Source organism: Lontra canadensis, unplaced genomic scaffold (genome assembly GCF_010015895.1).
Source record: "Lontra canadensis isolate GAN:19392208 unplaced genomic scaffold, GSC_riverotter_1.0 scaffold24, whole genome shotgun sequence".
In the NCBI taxonomy this organism is placed as follows: Eukaryota; Metazoa; Chordata; class Mammalia; order Carnivora; family Mustelidae; genus Lontra; species Lontra canadensis.
In genome coordinates this window covers 21,907,236-21,929,749 of record NW_022631018.1, presented here as the reverse complement: position 1 = coordinate 21,929,749, position 22,514 = coordinate 21,907,236, and the positions used below count along the sequence as shown (strand labels likewise).

Genomic DNA, 22,514 nt, shown 5'->3' with positions numbered 1-22,514 from the left:
GACGCGGCGCCACCAGGGCGCCGAAGCCGTCCTTCCCGCCCCGCCTGGAACTCACCATCGTCTCCCGCACGCAGCGCAGGCGGGCAGGAACCTCGGCCCCGGGCGGACACCGCCTTCCCAAGGACGCCCAGTTACTCTGGCAACAAAGCCCCGCCCACTACCGGACGTGCGGCGTCGCCACCGCCCCGCCCCTTCGTTCCTAATGGCTGGGATGACTTGGAGCTCCGCCCACCGGGCCGGCCCCGCCCCTCCACGGCGTCGCCTGGGGCGGCAGAACACTGCGCAGGTCTTTCTGGCGTCATCACTTCGGGTTGCTTGACAAGTGACCCGGAAGTTAAGCGCCCAAGCCGCCGGAGCTCCAGTCTCCATTTTCCGTCGGCGTCTGCCCATCTTCCACTCAGCGACGCCTCCCACCGTGCGTGCGGGGTTGCCCGAGTTTTAAGACCCCACAGAGCATATTTACCCTTCTCTTTCGGAAAACTATTCCGGAAACGAACCCCGGGAAACAGGATGTGGTTAGCCAACAGCGCCGGAAGTCCGGAGGGCCGGGGCGGGGCGGCTGGGGCTCACCGAGAGTGGGCGAGGCCAGGCCGGCGCGGAGCTCGCGACCCTCAGCTCAGAAGAGTAAGGAACGGGGCGAGGGGTCCGCGAGGCCGCCAGTGTGACGGCGGAGGGTGTGGGGAAGGCGCGCGGCCCGGCAGTTTGGTGCTCGGAGGCTGTGGATTTAGGGCAGGGGTGTCTGTGGAGACCCGGCCAGAGCTTCGGCAGAGCTGACAGGCCGGGCCGCGCCGTCGGGCGCTCCTCTCCCTCAGTCCTCTCTGCTCCGCTCCGCACCCTCCGCTCCCCTTCCTTCCCTTCCCCTCCCCTCCCCTTCCCGGGCCTGGGGCCAGACCCCGCTGTGCGGTTGCGGGGCGGGTACGAGGCGGTGCGCCCAGGGCGCCGTGCCAGGGCTCCCTGCTCTTGCCCAGGCGCCCGCGGAGGCCTGTCCCCAGACGAGGAGGCGGGTAGTCCGCGAAGACCCTGTGCCGAGTCAGGTCGGTTACTCTCACTGCGAAACCAGTTGCGGCCCAACGCACAGCTCGGCGCGTTGGGGTCCCTGCCCCGGCGCGACCTCCCTTCTCACGGCCCCCGGGGACGCCTCGTCTGCGCTGGGAGACCGCGCACACATTTCTGAAAACTTGTATTTCTTGGGAATCCTGAGTGTTTGTGTCGTGTGTCTAAACGCAAACGGGAGCTCCTCTCTGATTCGGTGACCAAATCAGTGGTGGACACTAGCGTCGCTCCTGTCCCCGGAGAAAGTGATCACTTTAGTTCCTGTTGCTTATCAGGGACACGAAGCCCTGCAGTGACGTCCCTGCAGTTTCTCCGCCGAAATTCGGGACCCCTGCCTGCTCGTGTTCCCGGTGAGGAAAGCGAGCCGCCCCTAGTGTTTTGAGGCCTTTGTCAGCCTTCGCGGTGTCACCTGTGACATTGCATGTGAAACGCGTGTGCACTAAGTGCGGAAACCAGCAGAACACTGTAACCTCTAACTTACAGGCACTTAGTGGATGTCTTTATATGGTATTAATTCTTTCATTGTATTCATTTTTAGGCTTTTTGTAGAAGTTTTGAGGTGCATTTTCACTGATTAAAAAATGACTACTCTTGAAAGTTTAGAAGCCAAAGGTAAGTGTTGTTCTTTTGATGATAATTGTACTTAAAACATGCAGTTTAGGACCATAGGATGAAGGTGATGTGAGCCAAGTAACTCTCCTAGAGCTCCTGGGAACCATCTGTTTCAGGTTTCCTCTGCTGTTTTGTAATATGGTGTTTACATCACCGTCCTCCTAGACGACCTGAATAGTAACCCCCGGGTTAGTGCTCATTACTCCTGTTAAGCACTGTTAACATTTAGTGTAAAACCAAAGTCTTACAGCTATATTTTCTATCCACTAGAAGATTAAGATTTCAGTAAACGATATTTTTAAAGATTTAAGTAGATGGACAAGTGAGGAGGAGGTACAAAAGACTTCTTTATGGTGTTGGGTGGTTTTGCTTGGCCCGCAGTAACAAACCAGCGCAAACTAACTTAAACAAGTGAAACTTACTGCCTCACGGTTCTGGAGACTACAAGTCCGATATCAAGATGCTGGCAGGGCCGTGTTCCCTTTGAAAGCACTAGGGAAGGATCTATTCCAGGCCCCTCTCCTAGTTTCTGGGGGTTTGCTGGCGTTTTTGGTATTCCTTTTTTTTTTTTTTAAGATTTTGTTTATTTGAGTGAGCATGTAAGCATGGGGTGTGGGGTGGTGAGCAGAGAAAAATGAGCAGAGAGAGGGAGAAGCGGAATCCCCGCTGAGCACAGAGCCCAGTGCCCGGTCCCTGGGATCATGACCTGAGCAGAACACAGACGTTAACCAGCTGAGCCACGCAGGCTCCCCAGTTTTTGGTATTCCTTAGCTTGTACATGCATCGCCCTGATCTCTGCCTTTATGTTTACATGGCCTTCTCCCTGTGTTTGTGTCTCTGTACAAATTCTTCCTTTTTTATAAGGACATCAGTCGTACTGGATTAGAGGCCCACCCTACTCCAGTATGAGCTCATGTTAACTAATTACTTCTACAGTGACCTTATTTCCAATTAAAGCCGCATTCTGAGGTATGGAGGTTGAGGACTTTAACATGAGTATTTGCACTGGGGGGACACAATTCAACTCCTGATACTTGCTAACTAGTCTTACTTTCTCGTTCTCTACATTTCATATGTTGATCATTCCCATCTTTTGAAATACTTTTCCTTAATTTCCATGATACCACTCTTGTTTTCAGCCCTTCACTGTCCAGTGTAGTAGCCACATGTGGCTATTTGAGTTTAAATGAGTATTTTTAAAAATTAAAAATTCAGTTCCTCAAAGTCACCCAGCATGTCTCAAGTGCTCATTAGCCACATGTGGCTGGTAGCTATTGCATTAGGAAATGCAGATATAAAACATTCCCATCACTGCAGAAAGTTCTACTGGACACCACTGCTCTAGCAACATCTTCTGTTTCTTTTTCATCCTCCTCCTGGTTCATCTTTTAAATATTAATATGTTTCAGCCCTCTTTCTCTTCTGCTCTCAGGGCTTCAGTAATTATCTGTAATAACAACTTCCAAATCTGTCTGTAACCCAGATCTCTTCCCTTGTGATTCAGACCCTTACAGCTTACTGACCATGTTCACACAGGCGCTGGTAACAGTATTATTAGCATGTCCCACAGTGAGGGCTCCTGACTTGGGTGGAGTGAGTTCTGGAGGTTGGGGCTGTCAGTGAAATGGGAAATTACTTTCCAGAAGCCAGCTTTGCAGCAAATACACCTCCAACAGCAAACTCTTTAAAAGGGATTTAAATCAGGACAGCCGAGTTGCTCAGTACATTAAGCATCTGCCTTCAGCTAGGGTCACGATCCCAGGGTCCTGGGATGGAGCCCAAACCCTGCATCAGCTCCCTGCTCAGTGGGGAGTCTGTTTCTCCCTCTGCCCTTCTCCCCATGTTTGAGTTCCCTCTCTCTTTCTCAAATAAATAAAATCTTGTTAAAAGAAGGGGTATATTTAAATCTGTTTAGGAAGCAAAGAAGAGAAGATCCTGCCAATAAATATTTAATTGAATTTATTCAGCTGTGTGAATAGCATTTCAGAGTCACCAGAAAGCTTTTATAGTATTCAAATAAGCAAACCAAAGAGCGTAATGAAAGTAATAAACTGGGAGTTAATGAAAAGTAAAGCAATTAAATGGTTACTAAGGTGAAAGTCACCAGCATGGTGCTTGGCAAAAAACAAAACCTAAATACAATATTATCATTAGTGATTGAAAGTTAGTTATTGCAAGGCCTCTGGGAAAGTAATTGTCTTTTATGTGTTATTACCTGTTTGTAATGAGGATTAGAGTTATAAAGCACTTTCACATACATTATTTCATTTGATCTTAATTTTGCAGTGAGGTACGTAATTCAGCTGTTAGTCCTCTTTTTGTTTAACATTAGCCGTTGTTAGTGAACGAAAGCTCCATGGACTGCATGGCCTAACACCAGGTGTACTTACCATGGTTGACATCTGTCATTTACCTGCGCTTCCTATAACTGCCTCACAAGAAAAGCAGCATTCGTTTATAGCAACAGAACTTCTTCTCAGTGGACATTTGAACAAAACTGTCACCATGAGAGGGGTGCGCAGTTGCTGCTAGGACTTCATTGAATGGGAAACATGTAATAAAGAGAAAAATTCAAAAATGAGGGTTTGAATCCTAAAAGTTCTTGAGAGCAAGATTAAAATTACAGGTATTATAAGTCAGACCGTTTAGTGAAAGTAAACTAAGTAGAAAAAGCGGAGACATTTAAATATTTAGAATCGCATAAAATAGCCTAACTTTAACACTTTTTCTGTGGAATAACAGGTATTAGGTGAAGAAGGAATCCCTGGGCAGATAAATATGGGAAATTCTGGACTAAAGGAGGGAGTACATCATGGGACTCCCAGAGCCTTTAGCACACTAATGCACACTGTGAAGCGGCAGAGCGAGGGAGTGCTCAGCCCTGTCCCCGCTCGCTTGACCAGGGAACTCTTTACTTGTGGAGCCTGTGACAGAAGGAATGTTTAGATTCCGTGTCCGTGAACGTGGGCATAACTCTTAATTCCATTGTCTTTAACATGATTTCTAATTTAATAGTAACTAAACTTTACTAAGTAGTAACTAAATCTTACTAAATGCTGACCTTTAAAAGAATATTGTTTTCACCAACGGGTGGCTCGGTCGGTTAAGCGTCTGCCTTAAGCTCAGGTCATGATCCCAGGGTCCTGGGATTGATCCCCTTATTGGCTTCCTTGCTCAGTGGGGAGCGTGCTTCTCCCTCTCCCCTCTGCCCCACGTTCTATCTCAACTAAATAAATAAAATCTTTATACACACACACATATATATGTATAGATTGATTGATTGAAAATTACTGAGTGACAATCCCTAAACTGTTTCACTGTTTGCTAGCTGAATCTGTGTATATTCTGAAAAGTTTGTCAGACTATAACTGAGTTAGGAATTAATGCTCTGGTGTAGAGGGAAAACAAGGTGAGCAGTTTTTAAATGAGTTAGTAGATGTTAAAATGAAATCTCAGTAGCATATGAACATTGATAAACTTCAGAAAGCACTTGGTCTTCTGTTCTAAGCACCATTTCATTAAGCAAATAATATAGAGATTGGGAGGCAGACCCTGTCCGGTGGAGCTCCCAACAGTCCAGTCTGTGAGAAAAACAGATTATATTAGAACACTCTGATACTTGCATTGTTCTGAAAGCACTGAGGGATGAGAGGAGAGTAAGGGTAAGTGATCTGCCCAAAGTCACACAATGTGTGGCAAATAGGACCTAAGGTATTTGACACAGTCTAGTGTTCTTTCTACTGCACCTTCCAATGGACTTGGAGTATCTGTCTTCTTAGATTTGCAGTTTTATAAAAAAAAAAAAAAGAAATATTTCTTTAATGACAGACTATAAAATCCTATTCTTTTTTTTTTTAAGACTTTATTTATTTGACAGACAGAGATCACAAGTAGAGAAGCAGGCAGAGAGAGAGGAGGAGGCAGGTTCCCCGCCGAGCAGAGAGCCCGATGCGACGCTCTGTCTCAGGACCCTGGGACCATGACCTGATCTGAAAGCAGAGGCTTTAACCCACTGAGCCACCCAGGCGCCCCAAAATCCTGTTCTTTTTGCCTCAGTATTCTAGAGCAAGGGTTGGCTAGTCATGGCCCTCAGCCTCCTGAGAATACTTAGAGATCAGTTTGGTGATGGGAAGCATTGAATCCCACTTAAGCAAAGCGTTATCCCAAACAAAAAAGAATTCTGTGCTTCTCATTATTAGACCTATATTACAAAAAAACAACAAAAAAGATTTATTCAATTTCTTATTTGAGTTTCATCTTTGAAAATGATTTTTTTTCTTCTTTGTGTAAGTACCTGTCTCTTACCCTCAATTTTGCCTCATGGTCGGCAGAGCCTAAAATATTTATCTGACCCTTTATGGGGAAACTTTGCCCACTCCTGTTACAGAGTATCATTTGTTCTTTCCCTGCATTTCAGTAATCTTCAGGGAAGGCAGAAGAATGAGCCATAAACCTGAGACCCATTTCGTTCTTTGGCAGCTGATCCCAAGTAGAAGTGCTGTTGATGTAATCGCAGAATTGTTCTGTTGGTTCCCTTCGAAGGGTGGGGCGTGGGGGCTGATGTTTTGCTCTACTTACACCACTCTTAATTGTGGAGCTGCTACCATGGATCATCGCCTTCCCCCGGGAGACCAACTGCTCCCAAGTGTGTCCCGGGCTGTGCTTAGTCTGTATGTAATAAAGGTTTCTGCGTGTGTCATAAGGGAAACAGAACGATGACCAGTTAGTTACCCGGTGAGAAGATGGAAAGCCGGGACTCCCACTCCCCTCCTGGCCTGCGTGCATTAGCCAGAAGCGTAGTTACTCCCGAGTTGAGTTGTGACAGCTGCCATGGCTTGTGTTGTGCAGCTGTCGCGCCCGTAAGTGCTTGAGTAAGTAGTGGTGGTTGATGTAAAAAGTCAGGAGTAAACCGAGGCTGAACCAAGTTGATGGAATCGCTTCATTGGCATTTTATGATGTATTTTCTTTGGGAAGAGGTTTCTTTCCAATACCGGTCAATGTTCCTTTGCCTTTTAAAGTTCGCAGTGTCTACTTGATTTGTTCTTGAATCTCCACTACCTAAAATTCCGACTCAGCAATGTTGTGATTTGCCTAAAAATCCTATTTAGTCACCGCCGGGCATCACGCCTGCTTCTTACTTCTTCGGCTTCAGTGGACCTGAGTGGTCTGGCTCCAGTTTGTCCTTTTGTTGTTTTTTTAATTAACCTGTAAATTCATGATTCAGCATCACTTTGTAAATGACAGAATGTCTTAGTGACGGAATTAAATTTGCTGTAGATAGAGTTAGAATTTTTTAAAAAGCAGATTTCAAGAACATGGGAGCAGGCCTTCATTCCTGAAATCGTTCGGTGGCAAATCTCCGAAGTGCTAACGTGCTGCAGCATGACCTGAAATACCAGACTCTGTTTCCCTTTCTGAAGTCGCTCCTTTGTTCATCTTTTTGAAGGTGGAGTTAGTCCTGAGTCCCAAGTGAACATTCAGTATGGAAATGACAAAATACTTTATTCTAATGGAAGATGTTTTGTTAAATAGAACACGGTATACATCCCATGTCTTTCCATCTCTTCTCTGACCTAACTCGAGATTCCCAGTACACTGCTACATAAGTAGGAAAAATTCCCCCCAAAAATCTGTTAGATGAAAAAAATAGTTCTAAAGTCCAGTGATGCACTTTCGTAAGACTTGAGCATAAGAAAATGAAAGAATTATATTTGATGACATAACTTCAGCTTTCTCCCTTTCATGAAAATGCAGAGTTAGTTCGGGTTTTTAAAGAACGGCAGCAGCAGCAGCGCAGGCCAACATCTGCTGAGTGCTTCCTGGCCCACACACCACTCCAAACACTACACGTTCTGGCACTGACGTCTTGATTATTGTATTAGGTCACCGGGGTTGAGATTACCAAAAAATAAAATGAAATAAGAACGTAAGGTGTAGATCTGCTGATAAATTGATAAGTTGTTTCATGAGGCAGTTTGACAATACCGATCTTCACCTGGCACATCAATTCCATTCTTGAGAATTTATTCAAAAGAAATAATCTAGAAGTTGAGAAAAATCTGTAGGCAGAAGTATTCACTAAAGCATTATTATATGAAAAATTGGAAAAAAGCATAAATATCCCCAACAACAGAATAATAAGTAAATAATGTTAAATTAACGTGAAGAAATAATGTCATAAGATGAAAAAGAGGAAGAATACAGCAAAATAGAAAAATAGATTGAGCTTCTAAAGTTAATTATGATTACAAACATAAAAATAATGAAAAACTTGGAGTAATGAAAACTTATTTTAGAGTAATGAGCAGATACGTAATTTTTTCTTCTTCATATTTTTTAATAATGCAATGTTCAGAACAAGAGGGTACCTGTGTGTGTGTGTGAAAATAATGTGTTCTGCTCTGTAGTTTCTGCATCAGTATAACAAAGTTTATGAGAAAGAAAAAAAGTAAGCTCATTAAAAAATAGAAAACTAAGGAAGGTTTTCTTGTTAGGTATTTCCCTTGCTAGAAAAGACCTTTGTGGGTAATAAAAAAAAAAAAAAAATCATCCTGGGCAAGCTTACCATTTCCTATGGTTATTGCTGGAACATTCCATTTCTAGGACAAAAATTCAGGAATCGAGGTGACAACAGTCTTTGCTTGATAGAATGTTTATATGTTATGTGGTCTCTTTTTTTTAGTATGGCTTTGTACTTCAGAAATACTTAAGAAAGGTTAATTTTAGTAAGACCTTATTGCTCTTACCAAATTGATCTCCTGACTTCATGGGTTACAGTGAAACATGATTAATATTTAATAGTAATTTAAAATTAATATTTAATTGATCAGAACATAGTACTGATATCTAAGCATAATTGAGGCTACTTTGACTTTTTTTTCTTTTCAACTAGGAATTTTGTTTCCTGTCTTTGCCTTAGAAGGTGTAAATATAAAAACATAATAGTAATGAATTCACTAAAGATTGGTCCATGATTTTTCTTAGTTAACATTTTTGTAGAAATAAAATTCTGGTAGAAATTTTGTACCACATATTGCACTCTTACTTTCTATTACCTGTAATACATGTCATCTTTTTACATGTACATCCTATGTCCTAAATTAGATAGTAATTTCTTGAGCATAGACATCCCCACTACCTCATACAGTGTCTGGTCAACATTAGGCACCACGCTGCACGCTTGCAGCCTGCGACCACGCACACTGTCATCAAAACCATTGATGTATATGCTCGTCCTGTGCCCCTCCCCTTCATTCACTGTCTATCAGCCAAACAGTGCTGGGTGCAAGGCACATTACTTATCCCTTCCATCATGGGACTTAGGTTCTAGAGGAAGCCACAGACATTGCATAACTAGTGACACTGGGGTGAAAAAAGTCAATTTACGATTTTGATAGAAAAAAGGAGAAATGCAGAATCTCTGCTGCAGGTGCACATGAACAGGGAACCCAGCCGAATCTGGAAAGGTTAGAGAAAGGCTTCCCTTAGGAACCCATACTCCAGTGTGCCAAGTGCTCAATCTTCCTGCATCTTCTCCTGCCACAGTCGTGGAGCACAGCTGGTACTATCCCCGCTTCCCAGAATGTGAAGTAGAGATCCGCGGAGGTTTGGTTGTTTACCCAGGATCATACTAGGAAGTAGAAGTCAAAAGCAAAACCATTTACCTAAGGAAGTTCAAGCCTTTTTCCATCTTTTATTGACACCTGTTTTGAAAATTAACTTTTACTATGAATTTTTTGTATTCTTTTTAGTTCTAGTAATTCTGAATGTAGGGTAAAGTATGTCTTGGCATTTTCCTTGGCATTTCTTCTTAGCAAGTAGCTTGTGTTTTCTTTCCCTTTCATAGTCACCCTTACTCCAGCCCCAGTCCGAGGAGCAGGAGATGGCATGGAAACTGAGGAGCCGCCTAAGTCTGTTGAAGTGACCTCTGGAGTCCCGCCCCTAAGGCATCACATCCTTCAGAATCCACGGAAGAAAGCAGTTCCAGGCGAGAGCCCAGGAGTCCTTCAGCTCGGGAAGATTCTCACTGAAAAAGCAGTGGAAGTTGAAGCCATAAGAATATTAGTTCCCAAAGCTGCTATAACCCATGACATCCCCAGCAAGAATGCAAAGGTGAAGTCTCGGGGACATCATAGGGGAGAGCTCCTTGGTCAGTCAGAGGGAACTGTAGAACCCAGAAAGGAACTATCGGAGGTTAAGAATCTACTGGAGAAGCTCAAGAACTCTGAAAGGAGGTTACTGCAGGACAAAGAGGGTCTTTCAAACCAGCTCAGAGTACAGACAGAGGTAAGAACAAGTAGCTTTAATCATCGCTGCTCTTTACACCTGGACCTTCTGAGCACACGCGTCAGAAAACTGTATTTCCTCTTGGAATAACCTGTTTTGGCTTGTCATTTCTCTAAAAAGTTTCCTCTTAAATTTCTCTTTCTCCCTCAGCTCCGCTAGTAGAACTAGTATATGTTGGGAACTTGTCCTCTAAAATTGAAGATGGGTGTGCGTGGTGCTTCGGACAAGACCACCTCTAAGGTGTAAAGGAAGTCATAGTTATAAAATTCCAGACCAAGTTAGACTTTGAAGTTGTCTAGTTAACAATTCCTCTTTAAAGGATCCATAAGCTCCAAGTATTTTTGCTTATGCAGACATCATAGTTGGGATAAAGGGAACGGTTGGGAAAGCATTGGTATCTTCATTGTAAATGGAAAAGGATCTGTAGTGCTTGGCTGGGTTTCTTTCAGCTTTACATGTTGGTGAACATTGCCTCACTCCTCACCCTTCGTTTCTCTCTCAGACCCTTCATCTTTTTCCTAGATGTTATCTTTATAAGTGACACTATAGTTAGTGGTTCTCATCCAAATAGGTCTTTAATATTTTTTAAGTAACTAACTTCTAAATATAAAAATGGTGTATATTTATTTGTGATTATTTTAGAAAATACAAAAAATGAGAATAGTACCACCTATCATTGTACCGTCTAGTTATAAATGCATAATTATACACATTGAGTTCATTTTTGCTCTTTTTAATATTTTCCTATGTCACAGAATATTCTATTACAGTACCACCTTTAATACCAACAGTGTTCTTCTATTGCTGCACCATATATCAATACCTATTATTAAACATTTACGTTTTAATTTTTCACATTTTAGATAAAGTAAAAAAACATGCTTATAGATAGCCTAAATTGCTTCCTTTGCTTAAATTCTTGAACACCTGTGGCACAGGGGTGTGTGGGTGGCTCAGTCGGTTAAGCATTGGACTCTTGATTTCGGCTCAGGTCATGGTCTCAGGGCTGTGACATTGAGCCCCACATCAGGCTCCACCATGGCTGTGGAGGCTGCTTCAGATTCTCACTTTCCTTCTCCCTCTGCCCCTCCTGCTCATACTCTTTCTCTCTCTGTCTCTTAGAAAAAAAAAAAATCCTGTGGCCCAAAGAAATTAATTTTTAAACACCGAAATAGATTTAAAAACACTAAAACATTCTCCGTCATATTCTTTGGCAAAATTTATTGGTTTGGTTTTCTAATTTTTTGCCTTCAGGTGTTGACTGGAAGCAGGTTGTAACTTTGGTGATAATGGTTGGTACTCTTACTAGAAGAGGCTCCGTTTATAATCCCATGGACTATAAGATATAAATATGCAGACAGAGACAGATGGCTTATATAGATTATGAAACTTAAATATGTAATATTGCTTTTTGATACACACTTTAAGTAATGGAGGTCCATCTACATGAAGCACGGTTTCTCTTTTTTCATTTTGCCACATTAAAGTCACTAACATTACTTCAAGCTGGTTGTAACGGTCATATTTTCTCCTAGGTCAATCGAGAGTTAAAGAAGTTGCTAGTGGCTTCCGTTGGAGACGATCTTCAGTACCATTTTGAACGTCTAGCCCGTGAGAAAAATCAGCTTATTTTAGAAAATGAAGCCCTAGGTCAAAACACAGCTCAACTTTCTGAACAGCTGGAACGTATGTCAATACAGTGTGACGTATGGCGGAGTAAATTCCTTGCAAGCAGGTATTTTATGTTTTAAATAATATTTCATTTCCTAGGGGCGCCTGGGTGGCTCAGTGGGTTAAAGCCTCTGCCTTTGGCTCAGGTCATGATCCCGGGGTCCTGGGATAGAGCCCCGCATCGGACTCTCTGCTCTGCAGGGAGCCTGCTTCCTCTTCTCTGCCTGCCTCTCTGCCTACTTGTGATCTATGTCTGTCAAATAAATAAATAAAATCTTTAAAAAAAAAATTTTTTTTCATTTCCTAGCTTTTTCTCTATCAGATTTTTTTACCATAACCCAAATAAGTAAATGGTAGTGTGAGAATTTGGGACTCCGATTGTCAAAGTATTTCATGTATTTATAAGTGTGTATGGACTGTCACAGAGTCTCCTTAAATGAAAAAGTGATATCATCAGATTCTCCTTCATTCCAGAATTCCAGGTTACTCCTCTATAGTAGAAATCACTACTACTACAATGTTTAAGAAAATTAAACTCAGACCTCTTATAAATTAAATAAAAACCTCCCACAAAAAACTATTTCCCCCGCTTCTATCTGGAAAACTCAAACATTGTTTCTCTTCCATGCTCTGTTCTCATAGCTCTTTTAACTGTATTAACTATACATGAGAGCTTCCCAACCTTTTTCTGTACATGCACAAATGGGAAATAAAATTATTTGTATGGTGTAATAGATGTGGCTACTCTCCCAAACAGAGGTGAAAGCCCCCTTGCCCTTCCCTAGGCCCGTGGGTACACTGGTCATTGGGAAACTGTATATATTGTGATTTGGGGTCTGTTCATCCCCTTCCTTCCAGCTCTGACTGGAGAACAGAGTCTGGGTATTATCCCTCTTTGTATTTCCAGCACTAGCCACATGCTTCGCGCATAGTTTAGTAACTGTGGATTTAAGTTCTAGAGATTTCTTACATAACACCAAATGTTTCCAGGCTGAACTTTAAGAATCATGATTGTGATGAATAAATTTATAGGAAAGTATTTCTTCATATCTTAATGTCTGTGATACTTTCCAGTAATTCATTGCTCTCTTAAAGTCTTTCTTTTCTAATTATGCTTATATAGGATGGATGTGGAGAAAGGAATGTACTGTTTATTGACTTAAAATGAAAGTTCGTGCTCATTGAACACATTAAGAGGCAAATCGTGCATGTGTCATACACATTATTGCAAATGTAACTTTCTTAACATCCTTGTCAGTGCTGATAGTAACATGCTAAGGGCAATAAAACTTAAACACAGCTTTAACAATATTTTAACCAATTTAATCTTTGATCAGTAATCACTGTGGTCTGAGACTTTAATTTTATTTTTAAGATTTTCAGCTGAATAAGCATACTTTAAAACTTTGCATCAGTTCTGTTAATAGAGAACTGGTAAAATAAATTTTGGAACATCCAATCAGAAGAAAACATGAAGCTCTTGTTTTTTGAAAAAAGAGATAACTCTATATGTGCTAATATAAAAAAAACACGATTAGATGAAAAAACAAGGCATAGAAAATTTTGTATTAAATGATCCCATTTTTGTAAATAAAATGGGTATACTTATTTTAACATACACATTTATGTTGATGTATCCATAAATTTTTTTTCTGGAGAAACTCATAAGAAACTTTATTGGTATTTTGTGACTGATAGAAGGATGGGGATGTGGGACAGGAGGAAAGACTTACTTTCCCTTTTACATAAGACTTTCTGTATTATTTAATATTTTTCTAAGGACAAGAAGGTAACTGAGTGATAAGAAAGCAACTCTTTTTTGCTTCCTCTAAAATTTCCTGTATTTAAAAACAATTAATATTACTTTTTTCAATATTTGATCCATCTAGAGTAAGATTGAGGTACATTCTAGAAGTCACTCTATAGGAAAGTTAAATAACTTTACCTTTGTCATTTTGTAAGCAGATATTTTTAAAATCCCTTCAGTATGTTCTAAGTTCATAAATATTTTAAATACCTTTTAGTGAAGATTTAAAAACAGAGAAGTAACTTGACTGTGTTCAGTCTTCTACGTAAGCTTTTGAAAATTAAGGTAATATAGTAACTTCTTTACAGTGTGTTATCGTCAAAGAATTTATATGTGATATTTCCATCTTTTCCAGGGTGATGGCAGATGAGTTAACCAATTCCAGAGCAGGTTTGCAGCGTCAAAATCGCGATGCCCAGAGTGCTATTCAAGATCTCCTGAGCGAGCGGGAGCAGTTTCGTCAGGAAATGATAGCTACCCAGAAGTATAGCATTTGTTTACATTCCGAACTCTTCTTTCTCTTGCAACTTTTGTTATTATTATAGTTCTTCAGTGTTTCTACATTTAATAACTTTTATTGAGCATATTTTTCAAATAGCATTTTAAAATAGATGCCCAGGGAGGGAAGAAGACTAAAAAAATAAGGCTACGTACTTCTTACATTCTTAATTGAGAGAGAATTAATTATAGCTATAATAGGAAAAATCTCTGGGTTTAAAAGTAGTTTTTGGTTATAGTTATAGCAGTTTTGTATAATTTTTGGTAGAAGCCATAAAGTACACCTATCTTTCCTTTGGAAGGAGATCTTTTTAAGGACTATTCTGCAGTATTAGGGTTTACTTTTATGTGCTCTGGAACTATCAAATCTGATGGTCTTCCTTAAAAGTGCTTTGTACTTCTGTACATAGATTTTCCGCAACTTATAATGGGGTTGCGACCCAATAAACTCATTGTAAGTTGAAAATGTCCTAAGTCAAAAATTAATTCAATACACCTAACCCACTGAACATCATGGCTTAGCCTAGCCTACCTTCAGCATGCTCCGTATGATAGCCTGAACTTGGGCAAAACCATCTAATACACAGCCCAGTCTGTCAGAGCGTTGCACATCTCTGTAATTGACCGATTGCTGAAAGTGTGCAACAGAACGGCTGTGTGGGTACAAAACTCTTGTACCGGTTGTTTGCCCTCGTTACCATGTAGCTCAGTAGGCGCTATGGCTCGCTTCCACTCCCTAGCAGCAGGAGAAAAATGGGTATTCATATTGCTAAACAAGAAATAGTTGAAAATTCAAAGTACAATTTTTATTAAATGTTAATCACTTTCACACATCACTAGTCAAAAAATCATCAAACCATCACAAGTCAAGGACTATAATTGATTTATTATAAATCAAATCAGTAAGTAGAAGAAATCATGGGAAATTATAATGAAAACATAATACAGACAACCTTTGAACAACACAAGGGTTGGGGAGGCTGACCCCCTACACAGCTGAAAATCCTTGTATAACTTTGGACTCCCCCAAAAACGTACCTACTTATAGCTACTCTTGACCACAAGTCTTACCGATAATATAAACAGTTGATTAACACATATTTTATATGTTCTGCCTATTGTATACTGCATTCTTGGAATAAAGTAAGCTAGAGAAAGTAAATTGTTACTAAAATCATGAGGAAGAGAAAAAATAAAATCATAAGGAAGAGAAAATCCATCTGCAGTACTATACTGTATCTATCGAAAAAATTGGCCTTTAAGTGAACCCACATAGTTCAAACCCATGTTGGTCAAGGGTAAACTGTTTTTCAAAATACCAGATTTCATGGGAGGCAACTAAAGGAGTGTTTAGAGGGAAATTTATAGCTTTAAATGCTCATTGTAGAAAAGAAGAAAGCTTCTGTTGGTAATATAAGCTTCCTCTTTAAGAAATGCAAAGCAAATTAAGCAGACAAAAGAAAATAATGGGAGCAGAAATAAATAGAAAGCCAAATGCTAGTTCTTTGAAGAGATAAATTTAAGAAACCTCTAAGCAGTATGATCAGGGAAAAAAAAATAAAAAACCACATTACCAGTATCAGGAGTGAGGAAGGGGGTATATTACCTAGATTCTATAGACATAAAAAGATAAGGGGATATTATGAACAACTCTGTACAGAGTCCTTAGAAGACACTAAACTACCACAGGGTACTCAAGGTCTATAGCCTGAATAGCCCTAATCAATTCAAGTGATTGAATTTTTAGTTAAAAACCTTCCAGTAAAGAAAACTACAGGCATAAATGGATTTACTGAAGCAAACAACTATGGAAGAAATAAAGCCAAATTTACACAAACTCTTCTAGAAAACAGGAGAAGGGAATAATTTCCAACTGACTTTATGTGGCAGCATTATCTTGATAACCACAACCAGACAGAGATAGTAGAAGAAAGCTACAGACCAGCATTTCCAATGAACATAGATGCGAAAGTCCTAATAATATATAAAAAGAATATATATATTACGTATCATGGCCAAGTACATTTTATCCTACAATTTGTAAGTTGGTTTATCAAGTGGAAATCCATTAATGTAACTCATGAAAAAACAAGTGACAGACTGAAGTCCAATCAATAGTCCTAGCACTGCTAGGTGAGTGTACGAACATATTTTACCTGTACTAAAATATGACAACTAAAAAACTGGGGCAGTTCAGAAGTACGTTTGCTGAATGACTTCCAGATAATTACCTGATAAATATATAAATGCTTCCTGTAGTCTTATTTTACCAGAATTCCCAGTTTAGTGACCTCTGAGAAAAAGATACAGGAGACAGTACTATGTGATTTCAGAAGAATTTCAGGTTTCTCCTTTATTGAGTATTCTTGATTTTCATGTTTTATCCTGTTATTAATATTCAGTGTTCCTGTGTGTTCTGTGCAGATTATTGGAGGAGCTCCTGGTGTCCTTGCAGTGGGGAAGAGAGCAAACTTACTATCCTAGTACACAGCCTTACACCACAGCAGAACTAGCATTAACAAATCACAAGTTGGCAAAAGCAGTAAATGCTCATCTTCTGGGAAATGTTGGCACTAACAGTCAAAAAAAGATACCATCAACGGTTGAATTCTGCAGCACCCCAGCAGAAAAAATGGCTGAAACGGTAAAATATTTCTCTTTTGTGGACTGTGGAACTTCTAACACTGTCCTCTTACTGAAAAGTCGTAGTTAAATTGCCAAGTGCTGGGCATTAGGAGTTAGGAATTATGGGATCTAAACCCGATTGGATCTAAACCTGATTCTCATGCTAATGACCTTATGATTTTGAAGAAAATTATTTCTTCCTCTGTGCTTCAGTTCCTGAAACATTTTTACTCTGTCCTTAAGGAGCAAATATAGTTGTTTTGAAAGGGCTTGTCTTTTAGCTACTGAATCATTGAGAATCTTATACTTGAGTTCATTGTGATATGAAAACTAGAGTAGAATTTTTTTTTTTTTTTAAGATTTTATTTATTTATTTGACAGAGGTCACAAGCAGGCAGAGAGGCAGGCAGAGAGAGAGGAGGAAGCAGGCTCCCTGCAGAACAGAGAGCCAGATGCAGGGCTCGATCCCAGGACCCCGGGATCATGACCCGAGCCGAAGGCAGATGCTTCAACCCACTGAGCCACCCAGGCGCTCCTAGGGTAGAATTTTTAATTCAGCAATCATGAGTAGATAATAGATTACTTCTGACATCAGAAATTATTTGTTAATACCCATATATAGATATGAATGTGCCAAAAACTGCAGCATCAAATAGTGCATCCCTGATACCTACAGTCCTGGGTGAATTCAGGGTTCATGCCTATGAGCTGTCAAATACTGTGGTTTCCCAGTTCTACCAGCAGAGCCAAGGTCACTTCCATACATTTTGGGATCTGACTCCTATCTCCTATCTTAGGCCTTGTCTTTAACCAGAACTGTTCCACTTTTAAAATCAGCTCAGCACCTCTCTCCGTGATCTGTACTCTCAACCTTTTTTCCAGCCGATTCTTTATTCTGATTACCCCTGTGATCACATAATTTTCATTCCCTTGATCCCTGCATTTTTTTCTTCATCTCATCCGCTCACTCTCCTGGCTTCTTTTCCTGCCATAGCTTGCCTGGATTTCATTCTTGGGTGTCTTTTTTCCCTTATCATCCTTCTCTCGGGTACCCTGAGAACTCCAGTCCTTAGTTCAGCTGCCTGCCTTTTTTGTTTCTGCACTTGTCAAGCAGTGACCTCATATTCAGCGGATGACTTTGGTTCCTAGTTCACAGAAAAAGAAGGCAGAGGCAGGAAATTTCTTAAAGGTCCCACTTGATAACTAGAAGCCTACCTTTATGGCAGCCAGTCTTAAATACATTTCTGTCCCTGGAAGAGATGTCCCTCTCCAAAGCACAGCTCCCCTCCAGGCTCAGCAGGCCTCTCCAGATCATCCCTCTGTCTGTCGGCTCTTTCGTCTTTGGTTTATAACACACCCAAGTGTCTTCACCTAAAAAAGAAAAATCTTCCATTATCATAAGTTCTCTGATAAGGTCTTATCACCTTTATAGGAGAGAACCTTGGACAAACTGTGCACACTTGTGTGTACTCCCATGCCAGCCGTTCTGCAAGTCCTGCCGTCACTTACCCAGTAGCTTCCAGCTCCACTGTCCTCGAATTGTGTGCGAATAAAGCTCATGAATGTTTAAATACTTTGTTACCATAATCTCTGTACCAGCACTCCTGCCTTGATATCCCCTTGACTTCTGTGACCTTCTACCTTCTTGGTTCTCTCATATGCCCCCTCAGATTTCTTCTTCATCAACTTTTTTCCTCCTATGTGTTGATGTTCCATAGAAATTTGCTCGCCATGCTTTCCAGACTCGCTGAGTTTCTGCAGCACGATACACAGCCAGCTCCTCCCCTTCTCTGACCATTCTTTTTCAGAATTTGGCAGGGGGCAAGGCATCCTCCTTTGGGCCCCACTCTTGAGCCTTTCCTCTCATAACAGACTTCCTGGATTCTCTAGGGACTGTCCTAGTCCCATAGTTTTATGCTTGGGACTTCTTCAACAGAGACATTTTTTTTCTGGGTTTAAGAGACACACCCAGCAAGACATCTCCATAGACACATCTCAGATAGCTGAAAATAGGACAACCTCTTCTCTCCTCGCTTTTATATCTGTTATTTCCCCTCCCCTGAGAAAGAAGAACAAGAACCCACTTCTCCTCCTCTACTCCCTATCGTGGTAAACTAGACCACTGTATAGATGTTTTGAGGACTTCATAATAACGTGTAAAATAACATGTGTAAAGCTCATAGCAGATTCCAGTATATTAGTAATTTCTCAGTAAATGGTAGATACCATTTTCATTTTCTTCATCCTCATAATCTTGTTGGTTTTACAAATCCTGTTGGATCCTTCTAATTTAGCCTCTCTTCCAAGTTCACACACCTGCCCTCCAGCCTTAATTATTGCCTAGCCTCCTCACCAGTACGGACCCCTTGCTTTTTACCTGCCTCCAGACCATCCTCTACTGCCAGTTATTTTTAAAATGCCAGTCCAAAAAAAGAAAGGAAAAAATCCCCTTGTGTTGGTACTCCTGTTCAGACAGATCCCGTCCGCCCTCATTCTGGACTCTCCGTTCTTTCACGCTGTATAGAAAGCTTTTCAAAAATCGTTATGGCATCCCCTCTTGTCAAGGGGACGAGCCAGCTGTCCCCACGCCCTACTCTTCAAACCCCAGCAGCATCAACCACTTTCACTGCACACACGTGCCATTGTATCTCAAGCCTCTGTTCCTACTTCTGCCCGACCGCCCTCCCAGCACCACCCTGCCTTTAAGCAGCAGCCCTGCCCGCATCTCACTGGCAAGCTTAGATGGTCCTGCCCCAGGCTTCCACTCTGTTGTAGCTCTTCACCGTGTCACAGTAATTACTGGATTCTCCCGCTCTCCCCCGACTGTAAGCCCCTTAAGGGTGAGGACTGTATCTTGTGTTTCCTCAAGGTCTGGCACAGTAATTCTTTACAGATAGTAGGTGCTCTGCTGTGTACATAATGAATCGGGACCCAGAACTACGCTCATTGTCTCCACACTCTGTTCTTGTTGGGAAACCGTGTCCTTGCCTCCTCAGTGCTGCTGGTAGCCTGCGGTGTCACTGACTGCCCCACCTTTCTTGAACACTCCCTTCTCTAGGCTTGCATAGCTGCACACCCTCCTGGCTCTTCTCTTCTCTGACCCTTCTGTTTTACCCTGTGCTCCTGGGTATCCTCAGGGCTTGGCCTAAAATCCCCTTTTCCTAATCCTTTATCCAGTCTAACTGTCCTCTTAGTTAACGACTGACAGAGCCTGTCAGCCCCATTGCTTCAAGGTTATCATTTCTTAGCCAGCTTACTGCAGTAATCTCCTTCTTTGTTCTTCCCTTGGCTACTTTTAATGCCTGCCCTTGCCCCTGTCTTCCAGCATGTACAGCATGATTTCCCGGAAAGGCACCCTGCTTAAACCTTCCCTATCACCTCCAAGCTAAAATCTAGAAACCTATCTGTCTCATTCCACTGTACTCCTTTGGTATTTTGTTTCTCTCTCTACAGTCATAGAACCTAATAGCATATAGGGACTATTTCCATACTTTTATTTTCCGTTCCAAATTTATAAGCAACTTTAAGCCCATCATCTTTGTCTCCTAGCACCCAACCACATTTTACAAAAATAGATCTCAAAAATTCAGTGGAAAAAAACAGCGATATATTTGAAAAGTAGAGGTCCTAAAATAGAATGCTGCCAGGACGTTCTTAAATTAACAATAGCTCTTTGGGCATGGTAGTAACTTAGAAGGAAAAAACACTGCTGGACGACATGAGAGTGAGAGAAACAGCCATATCTAGCCATATCTGGAAGCTCCTGACATAGGGCATCGGCTTACTTTAAAAAAAGAGAAAGTTCTTTCCACCACTGCTTTTCACAGTTCCTTTCCAACTGCAGTGCCTACCTCATTTGCCCCATAACCCATCCACCTCATGTGAGGATCGCTGGGAGAGTATAAACATGAGATACAGGAGCTTTGAGCAAGCATGTTACCTTTGCCCTTAATTGGAGAGTTTTTCCCAACACAACCCAGGATTTCAACCCAAATCCTCCTGTTGTGGGTCTCAGTAAAGGAAACAGCAGAACAAGTCACAGCAGAATTAGGAGAGCCTGGTGTCCATGAAATCCAAGAAACAGGAACATGATTGTTAGCATAAAAGATGGCATAAACATTAGAAATAGAGAAATGAAAAGCTATTGATTTTACAAGTAAATGATTAAAAACTTTGAAATAGCATTTCATTAGAAGAATGCAGAATCCTGATTCTAGACAGTTGAATGAAAGGTCATAGAGGAGAGATAGTGGGTGCTTTTTGGTTAAGGATTAAAAATTGACATCACTTGGGGACACCTGGGTGGCTCGGTTGGTTAAGCAGCTGCTTTCAGCTCAGGTCATGATCCCAGCATCCTGTGATCGAGTCCCACATCGGGCTCCTTGCTCAGCAGGGAGCCTGCTTCTCCCTCTGCCTCTACCTGCCACTCTGTCTGCCTGTGCTCACTCTATCTGACAAATAAATAAAATCTTTAAAAAAAAAAAATTGACATCACTTAAGGTAGAATGGATATAACCATATTTTTTCTGTTTTCATACTTTTTCCACCAGTATCCATAAAGAACATTAATTTCATCATTTTTGGAAAATAGGTAACCTAGGTGATAATTAGACATCATTGTTAAATTTAGAGCTTTCTGGAAAAGCTATAAGTTCCCTAACCAATCACATTCATCACTCCGATGTTATTTTTTGTGGTAGTTACATATAAATGAAATGGGGCTTTAGAGGTAGTTCTACGTCAATATCTGACATTACTTCTTATTTTCCTTAGGTTCTACGCATTTTGGATCCAGTTACCTGTACGGAAAGCTCACCTGATAATCCTTTTTCTGAGTCTTCACCAACTGCCTTACTTGCTACAAAGAAAAATATTGGACGATTTCATCCCTATACTAGATATGAAAATATAACTTTCAATTGCTGCCATCACTGCCAGGGAGAACTTATTGTCCTTTAATACAACAAGACAGCACTCGCTTCTTACCCAAGAGTCATTATTATTTGGGAGCTGGAGTCTTACAGTGATGTCACTTTCTATCTCAGTACTGTATATCCCCAGCGATGTTTCATGTACTGGACCACAGATTACCCTTTCTTAATAAATACCTCAGGGTAAGAAAAGAGTGAAACTGTGTAGATATATTTAAAGTAGATGATACTTTCCTGACATCCATGATGCTTTTCCTAAAGGATCCTGAAAGAAGATCCTATCTTTATTTTAGGCCCTAAGTTACATCTTGCCATGTGTTTAAGATGAGCAGATTTCATTGTTAACTCTAATGCAGGGTGGCTCATATGCAGCTACACCCATTCGTTTACTGTTGTCTGTGGTTGCCAGGCTTGGGTTTTTTGGGCACCACAGCAGAACTGAACAGAGGCAGCAGGGCTTGTGTGGCTGCAGAACTTAAAATCTATCTGGCCCTTGACAGGAGAATTTTTCTGGCCCCCACTGGCAGGGGGATGGGTGGAGAGCATGTACATTCCCTTTTTGGGGATTTATTTTGGACTACAAAGGCTGCTTATGGAAATACTATGGGTGAAGGGACTAATATTTTAAAATTAAATGCTATATGTTAGGAAAATTAGAAGTATTTTATAGCCACATTAGCAAGTGTTTGAGCAAAACATATTCTCATGTTGGTTTTGTGTGGGGAATTCCATAGTTTGAATGGATGTGACTTGACATATAATAACAGATTTTACTGAGCTCATTTTGACAAATGTAACACAATAGGACTATCCAATTTGATATATAATGTAGAAAGAGGATCTTTCTAGAACATTGTACAAACTCAAAATGCAATCCATCATTAATTTATATTAATATATATTGTTTATGATGGACCATCATAAAACACCCTTTTATGAGCCTGTAAAAATATCCACAATATGTTTATACTAAATTACCCTATATTAGGTACAGAATCGCCTATCAAAAGAGAAATCTTCTAAAGACAAAT

The 22,514-nt window shown here is 41.0% G+C and overlaps 2 protein-coding genes and 1 long non-coding RNA gene across 3 annotated transcripts in view; 1 reads left to right on the top strand and 2 right to left on the bottom strand.

Moving 5' to 3' along the window:
• NME7 (NME/NM23 family member 7) overlaps positions 1 to 92 on the bottom strand; it is a 248,605-nt gene extending 248,513 nt beyond the window's left edge. The window contains exon 1 of the mRNA XM_032863039.1: positions 56 to 92. Coding sequence (XP_032718930.1) covers positions 56 to 58 — 3 coding nt within the window. The 5' untranslated portion in view covers positions 59 to 92. The remainder of the gene's footprint in view (positions 1 to 55) is intronic.
• Positions 93 to 601: 509 nt separating this feature from the next.
• On the top strand, positions 602 to 21,683 carry BLZF1 (basic leucine zipper nuclear factor 1). Its single transcript, XM_032863035.1, has 7 exons — positions 602 to 624; positions 1,592 to 1,665; positions 9,512 to 9,951; positions 11,487 to 11,686; positions 13,785 to 13,913; positions 16,352 to 16,571; positions 21,326 to 21,683. The coding sequence occupies exons 2-7, from the start codon at positions 1,635 to 1,637 to the stop codon at positions 21,509 to 21,511; spliced, it is 1,206 nt and encodes a 401-aa protein (XP_032718926.1). The 5' UTR covers positions 602 to 624; positions 1,592 to 1,634; the 3' UTR covers positions 21,512 to 21,683.
• On the bottom strand, positions 16,749 to 19,485 carry LOC116870852. The gene is made up of 4 exons (XR_004383304.1): positions 19,318 to 19,485; positions 18,447 to 18,450; positions 18,013 to 18,021; positions 16,749 to 16,759 (listed from the first exon to the last, which is right to left on the bottom strand). It is a non-coding gene; the product is annotated as an uncharacterized LOC116870852 (long non-coding RNA).
• Positions 21,684 to 22,514: the final 831 nt, after the last annotated feature.